Source organism: Neophocaena asiaeorientalis, unplaced genomic scaffold (assembly GCF_003031525.2).
Source record: "Neophocaena asiaeorientalis asiaeorientalis breed wild unplaced genomic scaffold, Neophocaena_asiaeorientalis_V1.1 scaffold162, whole genome shotgun sequence".
NCBI lineage: Eukaryota > Metazoa > Chordata > Mammalia > Artiodactyla > Phocoenidae > Neophocaena > Neophocaena asiaeorientalis.
In genome coordinates this window covers 248,510-259,625 of record NW_020172637.1, presented here as the reverse complement: position 1 = coordinate 259,625, position 11,116 = coordinate 248,510, and the positions used below count along the sequence as shown (strand labels likewise).

Genomic DNA, 11,116 nt, shown 5'->3' with positions numbered 1-11,116 from the left:
TGTGGTTTGGTTCTCACATGCCAAATTCTACAAATGCCATGCACAGTAAGTTGTCTTATACAATGGAACCAGAACTAGTAGTTGACTGATTAATTTTAAAAAGTCAAAGAATCATAAAAACTTCATAACTGCATCTTTAAATATTTCCTTTTAACTTAAAAGTTAAAAATGCTCATACATTTACCATCTTTTAGCATACTATAGTGTGCCATCTTTCTTTTGAGTATGATGTTGGAAATCTAATCAGGTAGCTTAAATAAATCACAATAAATTAAAATCCGAATTTTAATTTATTTAAAGAGGAATGAGAATTCAAAGACAGTCACGAATCAGTTGGAGGGAAGAATCATTTTTTATTTTATTTTTTGAATCTTTTACAGTTGTATCAACCACACATAATTCAATGGAAATTTTTAGCGACTCATCTTTATTAAGTCTTTCTAAAGCATATAACTTAGTCGTCATAGATATAAGTACTCTATGCTTGCCACATTCGTACGACATAGTTTTATGGGACATTTAAATTATGTAACTTCAGTAATCCACAAAACTTGAATAAACTGGTTTGGGATTAAATTCGACCGCAGATAATTCAACTGGTGACACCAAAAATGCACAGATGTATAGGGAACAGCTTTGAGCATTCAACTTGGTTTGTGAAGAGAATGAAGAAATGCAGTACTCTTACGAATCTATTAGGTACAGGTCAATTTGAAGATCTTTGAATGTGTATGTAAAGTGGTGTTTGCCTGCTCGTAGATTTTACAACTCTATCTTATCACACTGAATAAACGTAGTAAAAGTAGACTGCATGGACTACACTAATGTAATAGATGTAGAAGTGATCTTGGTGTCTAGATTACTTGGATATGAACTTCATCATCTTAGTAATAGCAGCCACAAAGTAGTAAAAAAGCAGTTATTGGCATCGTTGTTTTGAAATTGACTCAAATAGTAGTAGTCTTAACGCACTATGGGTGAACTTACGTGTTCGCAACTATAATCAGAATAGACTTACAGAAATTGTCAAATGCTTTGAAACATTGTCTCACACATAAAACTCAAAATGTTTGATTCCATGATATTGACGATGAGCTTTTTAGAATAAATAAATACATTTCTGTCTGATGAATTTCTATTCATCTTCTTTTCCCCCAGCGTGAGACAGACCAGTGGTTCTCAATTGGGGCAGTATCACACACATAAACACCTAGGGTATTTTGGGAAATGTATGAAGCCTTGTCAATTACTGCTATGGTTGCAGGGTGTCATTATTGCAGGGAGCTACCGGCACTTAGGAGACCGGGTTCTGGGATACTGGGGTCCCAGCAACGTGTAGGACAGTTTTGTACAACTTTCTGATGTCCCTCCAGAGGAGACACTCATGAAAATGAAAGATCTATTTAGATCTATATGAATCTAGAACCTGTTTTATTATAAAGACAAATTGGGGGGTAGATCTTTAATTAAAGTCATTTCTGCTATAGTAAGATGTGTGTTTCTAAAAATCACTGTGCTATGCAAAATCATGCAATAAAAACAACAGGGTTTATGAGAAAAATGGGTTTAGGGACATGATACTCAAAAACTTCATGAGTGACATAAATAAAAAGGTGGGATCCCAGTAAAAATAGTAGCACAGTTTTATACATGGTAAATGGTTAAGAAATACACAAGAACTACAATAAATATTTTACTGGAAAAGTACCTAAAATTCGCTAGTAGAAGTGGGCAACAGAAGAGCCTCCATCTGTGAGTTATTGTGAAGTCTTGGAGGGAGGATTATGTGAAACTGGACAGAAAATTACAGCCCCATTCACTACGTGTGCAAGTGTGGTGAAACGAGGTAGCTGGTAGGTGTTTAGTGTGTTAGCATGTACATGTGTGTATTCCTACATGGCTCATTCAGCGAAGTGCACTTCTCTGGATTTGCCTGGTGTTTCTCGCTGAAAAAGTCCTCATAAGCAAATGTATTATGTTCAGATTGTTCCTGTCAATTGCTTTCGAACAAATTTTAAAGCAAGTGTTACAGCAGAACTAACTGTAGACTGAATTGTTCTAGGAAGGCAACTACTACGTAAATCAAGAAAAATGTTTTCTTTTGTTTGGAACTTTCCAAGATTTATTCACCTTTCCAGAAAATCATGTCCTTGAGGCAATGCCACTTGTGGTTCATGAGTTCCCAACACGACACACTGGTATGAGCCTGCATTGGTAGCTGTCGTATTCCTGGTGATCTATATAGAGGTGCAAGTATCAAAATATTCATTAGATCTTCTACTCTAACCTTTAACTGTAATAGTTAAAGAGCATTTATCTAAGAATGAAGAAATAAAGTATTAGAGATTACGTTCCTGCCATTTCTCCCTTACATACAGTTAGGATATTATATTGAAATTTTTGAAATGATATGTAAAGGCCAATTATATTATATAAAATGGGCACAATAAAATATGTATTAGGAAAAGAGGGTGGCTGTGAACCATGGGTATAGAGTATGTTTTTTTTTTAAAAAGAAAGGAAATGTTGGCATATTTTTTTATCCATGAATACATGTGAGGGTTAAATGAGATATGTCTGGCATATGATAGGCTTTAAATAAATGATAGTGGTATTATTATTTTTGATACAGTATTAGAAGACACACATATCCAGTTGCTTCCTGCATCTTTCCTTTTGGATGTCCCAGAGGGTCCTCAAACTTAGGAGATCAGGGTCACCAAACTGCCCATTGCTCTCCCAAACATGCCCCCACCCGGGTTTTTTATTTATTTATTTGTTTGTTTATTTTTGGCTGCATTGGGTCTTTGTTGCTGCACGCGGGCTTTCTCTAGTTGCGGTGAGTGGGGGCTATTCTTCTTTGCGGTGCATGGGCTTCTTATTGTGGTGGCTTCTCTTGTGGAGCACGGGCTCTAGGCAAGCGGGCTTCAGTAGTTGTGGCGGGCTCAGTAGTTGTGGCTCACGGGCTCTAGAGCACAGGCTCCGTAGTTGTGACGCACGGGCTTAGTTGCTCCGTGGCATGTGGGATCCTCCTGGACCAGGGCTCGAACCTGTATCCCCTGCATTGGCAGGCAGATTCTTAACCACTGTGACACCAGGGAAGTCCCCTACCCAGGTTTAACCAATAGTGAAAAGGATTCATGTTTAACCCAGTAGTGACCAGCTAGCAGAGGAGCATTACCTGTGACTCTTCTCTTTTTTGAGAGGCCTATATCCAATAAACCCCCATTCCCATAAATTCCAGATATCCCCCTCTCTCCCACCATGTGTTTCAAAGCTATCTGCTTTTCTCTAACCTAACTACTACCACATTATTTCAAGCTACCATCATCTCCTACCTCAATTATGGAAATAGCCTCCGAGCTAAGCTCAGTCTCCCTTCTTATCCCCTCAGATCTATCTTCTCTTTAGCATCAACCAGTAGAAATACAATGAGCACATATGCAATTTTCAATTTTCTGGACCGTCATTTAGAAAAGGAAACGTGGGCGATTTTCATAACAACTTATTTAACTTACTATATCCAAATTTTAATCATTTCAACATGTTATTCATATGAAAAATTATAAAAGATATTTGGCCTCCTCCTTCTGCTATGTCTTCAAAATCTGGCATATATTTTACATTTACAGCACCTATCAGTTTGGACCCCCCACACCTCAAGTACAATTTGAGAGAATTTTATGCTATGCTGTGATACTCAATATATAATTTCTGGAAAGCCAGGTTTGACTCCATGACTGGCCTTGAGTTGAATTGGAAAATATACCACAGTCCATCCCTTTACAAATAGGGTTCCACAAGAAGGGTAAGCCCTGATGCCCTAAGACATCCATTGTGTGTCATGAATTAACTTCTCTCCTGTGAGAGTCCTCTAACTTCCTCTTCTACCCCTCTGTACACGTCCAATTCAGTGCTCTCAGCTACCAGTAAGTGACAAGAATAGACAAACCAGTCTCCAGCTTGGGCCTTTCTTGAGAACTACTGTAGGGAACTCATTTTCTTACCTGCATCTCCAAATGCAATATAAACCCACTCTTTTTTCTTGGTTAACAAGGCCACCTCATTCCACTGCCCAGGTTAAAACGCCGGTCATCTTTACCCCCTCTATCTCTCTCTCCCTGACACCAAATCAGTCACTAGTTATGATCAATTCCTCTTCATTAAGTAAAACTGTCCCTTCTATCTCCATGACCCCATTGTCTGTTTGGATTGTTGCTGCTCTTATTTCCAGGGAAACGACATAGTTTCATAATTCTCCCAGTTGGTCTCCCTGCCTCCACTCTTTCTCAAATCCATTGTCTTCCTTGTTGTCACATTGATTTTTTTCTGACAACAACACTAACAATGGCCATGTACGTTCTTGCTTCAATCTTTGCTTACCTCAGCTCCTCATTGCTTACAGGGCCAGATCCACGCTGCTTGGATTGGATTAGGAAACTGGGCTTTGAAGTACCTTTCTAGCTTTACCACGTCCACCCTGTCCCAGACTCAGGGAGCTAGCTATAATACATCTGGCTTTTCCCCCATTCACAGCTTTACAACCTGGATCATCTAGCATGCCATTTTCCACTTTATTTTTATGCCTCACCTCTACCAGAATATAAAATGGAGGCAAAGACTTACTGTGTTTTGTGCAGTACCATGCACCCAGCACACAGAACAGTGTCCCAGAGTACATGATGAAATTTATCTATTGAATGAGTAAGTCAATAAATTGTTCTGAGACAGGCTGAGACCTGGGACCCTTTGCTGCAATGCTTACACTTGGACAAATTCTCCTTGAGCAACAAAATACAAAGAAACTATAAGGGACTAAAAATAACTGTGCATGCACAGTTGAGGCAAATTATGGACAAGAAGATACAAAAAAACCAAAAAGATGCCACCAAAAACTACTAGAGCTAATCATTGAATTTGGTAAAGTTGCAGGCTACAAAATTAATGTACAAAATTCTCTTGTATTCCTATACACTAACAACGAAAGATCAGAAAGAGAAATTAAGGGAACAATCCCATTCACCACTGCAACAAAAAGAATAAAATACCTAGGAATAAACCTACCTAAGGAGGTAAAAGACCTGTACTCAGAAAACTATAAGACACTGATGAAAGAAATCAAAGATGACACAAACAGTTGGAGAGATATACCATGTTCTTGGATTGGAGGAGTCAATATTGTGAAAATGACTATACTACCCAAAGCAATCTACAGATTCAGTGCAATCCCTATCAAATTACCAGCGGCATTTTGTACAGAACTAGGACAAAAAATCTTAAAATGTGTATGGAGACACAAAAGGCCCCCAATAGCCAAAGCAATCTTGCGGGAAAAAAACGGAGCTGGAAGAATCAGACTCCCTGACTTCAGACTATACTACAAAGCTACAGTAATCAAGACAGTATGGTATTGGCACAAAAACAGAAATATAGATCAATGGAACAGGATAGAAAGCCCAGAGATAAACCCACACACCTGTGGTCACCTAATCCATGACAAAGGAGGCAAGGATATACAATGGAGAAAAGACAGTCTCTTCATTAAGTAGTGCTGGGAAAACTAGACAGCTACATGTAAAAAATGAAATTAGAACACTCCCTAACACCATACACAAAAATAAACTCAAAATGGATTAGAGACCTAATTGCAAGACCGGACACTATAAAACTCTTAGAGGAAAACACAGGAACAAAACACTTTGACATAAATCCCAGCGAGATCCTTTTTGACCCACCTCTTAGAGTAATGGAAATAAAAACAAAAATAAACAAATGGGACCTAATGAAACTTCAAAGCTTTTGCAAAGCAAAGGAAACTACAAACAAGATGAAAAGACACCCCTCAGAATGGGAGAAAATATTTGCGGATGAATCAACAGACAAAGGGTTAATCTCCAAAATATATAAACAGCTCATGCAGCTCAATATTAAAAAAACAAACAACCCAATCAAAAACTGGGCAGAAGACCTAAACAGACATTTCTCCAAAGAAGACATACAGATGGACAAGAAGCACATGAAAAGCTGCTCAACATCACTAATTATTAGAGAAATGCAAATCTAAACCACAATTAGGTATCACCTCCCACCAGTTAGAATGGGCATCGTCAGAAAATCTACAAACAACAAATGCTGGAGAGGGTGTGGAGAAAAAGGAACCCTCCTGCACTGTTGGTGGGAATGTAAATTGATACAGCCACTATGGAGAACAGAATGGAGGTTCCTTAAAAAACTAAAAATAGAATTACCATATGACCCAGCAATCCCACTACTGGACATATACCCAGAGAAAACCATAATTCAAAAAGACACATGCACCCCAATGTTCATTTCAACGCTATTTACAATAGCCAGGTCATGGAAGCAAGCAAAATGCCCATCGACAGACAAATGGATAGAGAAGATGTGGTACATATATACAGTGGAATATTATTCAGCTATAAAAAGGAACAAAATTGGGTTATTTGTAGAGATGTGGGTGGATCTAGAGGCTGTCATACAGAGTGAAGTAAGTCAGAAAGAGAAAAACAAATATCGTATATTAACGCATATATGTGGAACCTAGAAAAATGGTACAGATGAACTGGTTTGCAAGGTGGAAATAGACACAGATGTAGAGAACCACCGTATGGACCCCAAGGGAGGAATGTGGCAGGGGGGTGGGGTGGTGGTGGGATGAATTGGGAGATTGGGATTGACGTGTATACACTGACGTGTATAAAGTTGATGACTAATAAGAATCTGCTGTATAAAAAAATAAATAAAATTAAATTAAAAACAAAGACCAAAAGGACCAACGGCCAGTTCTGAAGAGCTGGGAGCAAAAGCAGGGTACTGCGCATGCCCCCTGCACACAACACCACCAAAGGCGGGAGCAAACAACCTGAGCCATCACTCCAGCCCGACCGCTGGACCTGCACGTACTCACCCCATATAAGGAACCAGCTCACTTCCCCTCAGTGAGCAAGCAAGGGAGGGAACCTGTTGCTTGTTCTCGCTCCCCGCGGCTGCAGCAGGGGCCCCAAAAAGCCTTGCCTGAATTTCTTGTCTGGCCTCTGATCAATTTCCATTGATGAAGAAGGCCAAGAACCCTGATCTGTAACAGTTCCAGGGCCACCTCTGCAGTGAAGCCTGCTCCATGCTTCCTTTCATTCTCAGCAGGGTGATTGCTCTCTCCTTTGTGATTGCAAAACACACCAAATGCGCCATTATTTTAGCGCTAACAGCATACTGTATATATTTACTCACATATACATCTCTCCTCTTTATTTGAGCTCCTTGATGGCAGGAATACTCTCTTATCCATCCTAAATGTCAGTTATAGTACCCAGTTCATAGTAGGCATTCAAAAACTCTTTTATGAACAAGTGAATACATGAAATGAGTTAGACAGAGGAAGAAGAAGAGTATTTGATTTGGCCAGGGATCACACACACACATACACCTCCCCCCCAACTGAGGAGTAAGACACACAAATCACCGTATGCAACTAAATGTTGCAAGGATTATTCTCTGTGAGAGACAGATATTAGGCTAGCTGTGGTGGCCTTTAATTCACCTTTGTAAAGCACAGTTTTAAAAAGACAGTCTGGCTCGTAAAACATAATAGGTAAGCTGTAAATCCACCAGTTTGAGATTTTTGGAATGAAAATACTGATAAGAGTTTGACCTTTAATAAGCTATTTCCATTATTAAAAGTTCTACTTTTTTGTAATGAAAGAACTATGATTTCTGGATATTTTATGGTGTATTTGGTTTTTACCTTCAGTCACCTCAGCAAAAATAAAGAGGTTTCCCCACTGGGGGAATTTCAGACATGTATGCATACTGAGAGGGAAGCAGAAGGGGAAATGATCATTTGATTTATTCATGACTCTTCTCAGATGCCCATTCCCATGCCCAGGTTCTGAGGACCCCATTTCTAGAGCTCGCACTGTGTTGACCACTCTCTGTTCTAATCGGATGACATATGGAAGCCAATGACTGCCTTTTCACATGCTAAAAGCGTTCATACTCTGCACACCTCGGGATAGGCAGAGCCTAGCAATTAAAAGCACAGATGGTATGTTGGTAGCCTCAAAATTTCTGCAGCAACAAAATTGGGAAATTAAAATGTAAAACAACACATAAAAACTAGACACCTCAAGCATGTAATCGTATATTTATTTCTCTTTTTAAAGAACACTCCTTAATGTAATTCAATATACAAACTTGGTTTCACAGAATTATAATCCACTATATAGCACAAAGATAACCCAGATTGTGTGTGTGTGTGTGTGTGTGTGTGCGCGCGCGCATGTGTTGTACCCCTTCCCTTCCTTCCATTCTTCTGAACCTACAAAGGCTCTGCCCGCTGTCCACGCTAACCAAAACCCATTCTAAATGTTATCTACAAAAGACATTATCCTCCCACAAGTTCTTTTCCCTGGAAAGCTCCTTTTCCGTTCCCCCTGAGATAGCCAGGAGTGTGACACTCTTCCCCTCCGCAGTAGGGTCAAGTGGCTTCCCCTAGAGCTGATGCCAACCCTGTTACCGTGCAGACTGGCTGACAGGAAGGGCTGGGGACCAGGTCTCCGTGCCCTTCCCCACTTCCACACCCACCCCTCAGTCCAAGCGCGACCCCTCTGTAGTAGCCTTAGTTCCAGTCACCATCTCGTGCAGCAAGAACCAAGGAGATTGCTAAGCCCAGGTCTTCTCCGTGGGCAGCGCACAGCACTGCCTGCCAAGCCACCGGGCCGGCCGATAACCAAGCTCAACACAGTCCCATGTGCTTTGTCACTTTAATTTTTAAAGACACCCTAGCATAGGTCTGTGGCAACCTAGTGTCCAACTGAGTTACATAAAATTGTACCAGTGATGCACTTGTACATATTTACATGGGGCGGAATGTTTTCCCATATATTTAGATGAGTATATAGATCAACATGTTCACATAAGACCAAATACTTTTAATATTATTTATAACTGATTTATAAAGCTTTGAAAAAACTCACAATAGCACATTGTTTACTTTAATGCTTTACGGTCCTATCAGTTTAAAATCACAATCAGCACTTAAGTTATAGTCAATCCAGCAAACAAGAGACAAAAAAATTTACAAGAGTTAAGAACTGACTGATACATCCTTTATCTTTTTTTTAAACTAATGCATAAGTGCAGAATAAGATACTCTAGTTTAAATATCTTGTTTACAATATACATTTTTGTTCTAGTTACGCAACAGTAAATCCCATGCTTCACATAGAAAAGCAATCCACAACATTAAGAAAAAATGTACAATTTATGAAACAAAGTAAATAAATATTAGTATTACAGAATCAGAGCTGTACATAAAAGCTGTTCAGTTTTAATCATATAAAAATATGTTTTAGTGCAACCTCACATATATATTGATGCTGTTTTGCTTTACATCATTTAGATCCAAGTGTCCAAAAAAGGAAAGAAATTACATTTATTACAAAGCAGATACACAAATTCTAAAATATGTACAAATTACTGCTAAAAAATGCTTATAAGAATATAAGCAAAGTAAAGAAAAGGCACAAACATCTGTACAATTTTAAAAGTACCAGACCCAATAGGTTAATTTCAAATTTTGTTTTGGTCAGGCTCATGATGACTTGTTAATTTACCTAATTCTTCTGATATAACAAAAGTATATATAATAGCAAACTACTGTAACTTAGGACAGGCATGCTATAAACTTGATTACCTCTATGTCTAGAAAAACAAAAAACAAAGGGGAAAATGTGGAAATGAAAGTCTCCATGCATCTTAGATCAATGTAGTTGACTCTTTTCCGACGAAGGTTCCTTGCCTTCCTCTGTGCTTGAGGGTAATTCTTTGCTGCCTTGAAAGCCCGACTGTTTGTCATCCAGACAACTCTTGCTGTAAAACGTGGAGTGAGCGAATGCAGTCTGTGATGTACCAAAATTGTCCTTTTCACCATCATGCAAGTCAGGGTGGGTGGCTGAGGTACAGGGCTGACCTGGCTCAGGTCCACTAAAGTGTCTAATGCTAACATGTGCACTTTCCAAGGGTTTCTGATGGGGCGCCTGCCCCCGAGCTGGCTGGTCTGCCCCCAGCAGAGCGGCCTCTTCTGTGGCAATCCGGAGGGAGGCGATGGCTTTTGTGCAAGTCTGTATGTTTTCCTCCTGTTCCCGCTCTGTTGCATTCAGGCTGTCTTCTGAAGTGCTCTGTTTCATCAGTAGCCGAGGAGAGGAGGGTGTGCTAGGTGGACCAGATGACTGCAGAGCGTGAGGAGGTCGCTTCTCGTGCTGCTTAGGAACCACGTAGGGATCCTTGGCGAAGGAGTCCCCTGAAGCTCCTCTCTTCTCCTCAGAGCCCTCCATTGGCAGAGGCAATGTGGGTGGAGGGTGTAAACCGGAAAGGGCCAGCGGCATGGAGTGAACCATTTGGATCCCACCAACTGGCACCATGGGGATAGGAGCTCGCACTTGCTGCTGAGAGTGGAGTGGAAGATGACTGAAGACATAGTCATTAGGACCCTCAGGGAAAAGGCTGGAGCCTGGATGTTCATAAGCACCTTCTTGGTCTCCATAGAGACTGAAGTAAGGAACCTGAGGTAATCCTCTTCTTAAATTCTGCATCGGGAAACAGAGCACAACGCTTAGGACCCATCACGCTTCACGCTTAGGTCAAGCTGTTTCATTCATTCACTCACTCACTCATTCTTTCAAGACACGTGGAGACTCCCTAATCTTTTTATCCATTTTTTATTTCTCAAGACAAAAGAGAATTTCTCAGCGGTCTTTTAGGATTCTTGAATGAGGCGGTGGGTCTGTGAAAAGTTGCCTTTGCTGTTAAACAGCAGTGTAATAAATCATGCAACGTGTTTTCCACTAGGCACAGAGACATGTTCCAGCTCTGTTTTGTTCGTAAGATGGAATGAAAAGAAAATAATGGCTAATTACCAAAAACACTTTACTGAGCCAAAAAACACTAATAATAGATTTTTTAATTCAAAAGGAAGTTAAAAGATTACCATCTGTTTACATGGCAGATTTTTAATATTTTTCTTAAGTGTTGATGAATAGAAATGGAGTGACAAGTCTGAAAATTAGCTTGCTTCTTTTTTTTTTTTTTTTTTTTTTTT

At 39.7% G+C, this 11,116-nt stretch overlaps 1 protein-coding gene across 6 annotated transcripts in view; it reads right to left on the bottom strand.

The window, feature by feature from the left end:
* Positions 1 to 8,144: 8,144 nt before the first annotated feature.
* The window catches only part of HIVEP2 (HIVEP zinc finger 2), a 190,721-nt gene continuing 187,749 nt past the window's right edge, over positions 8,145 to 11,116 (bottom strand). For 5 of the 6 annotated variants that reach the window (XM_024739386.1, XM_024739389.1, XM_024739388.1 and 2 more), the window contains one exon: positions 9,780 to 10,604. In XM_024739386.1, the coding sequence (XP_024595154.1) occupies positions 9,780 to 10,604 (825 nt within the window). Of the gene's footprint in view, positions 10,605 to 11,116 lie in introns of all 6 variants that reach the window. The other variant, XM_024739392.1, reaches the window with a different exon arrangement.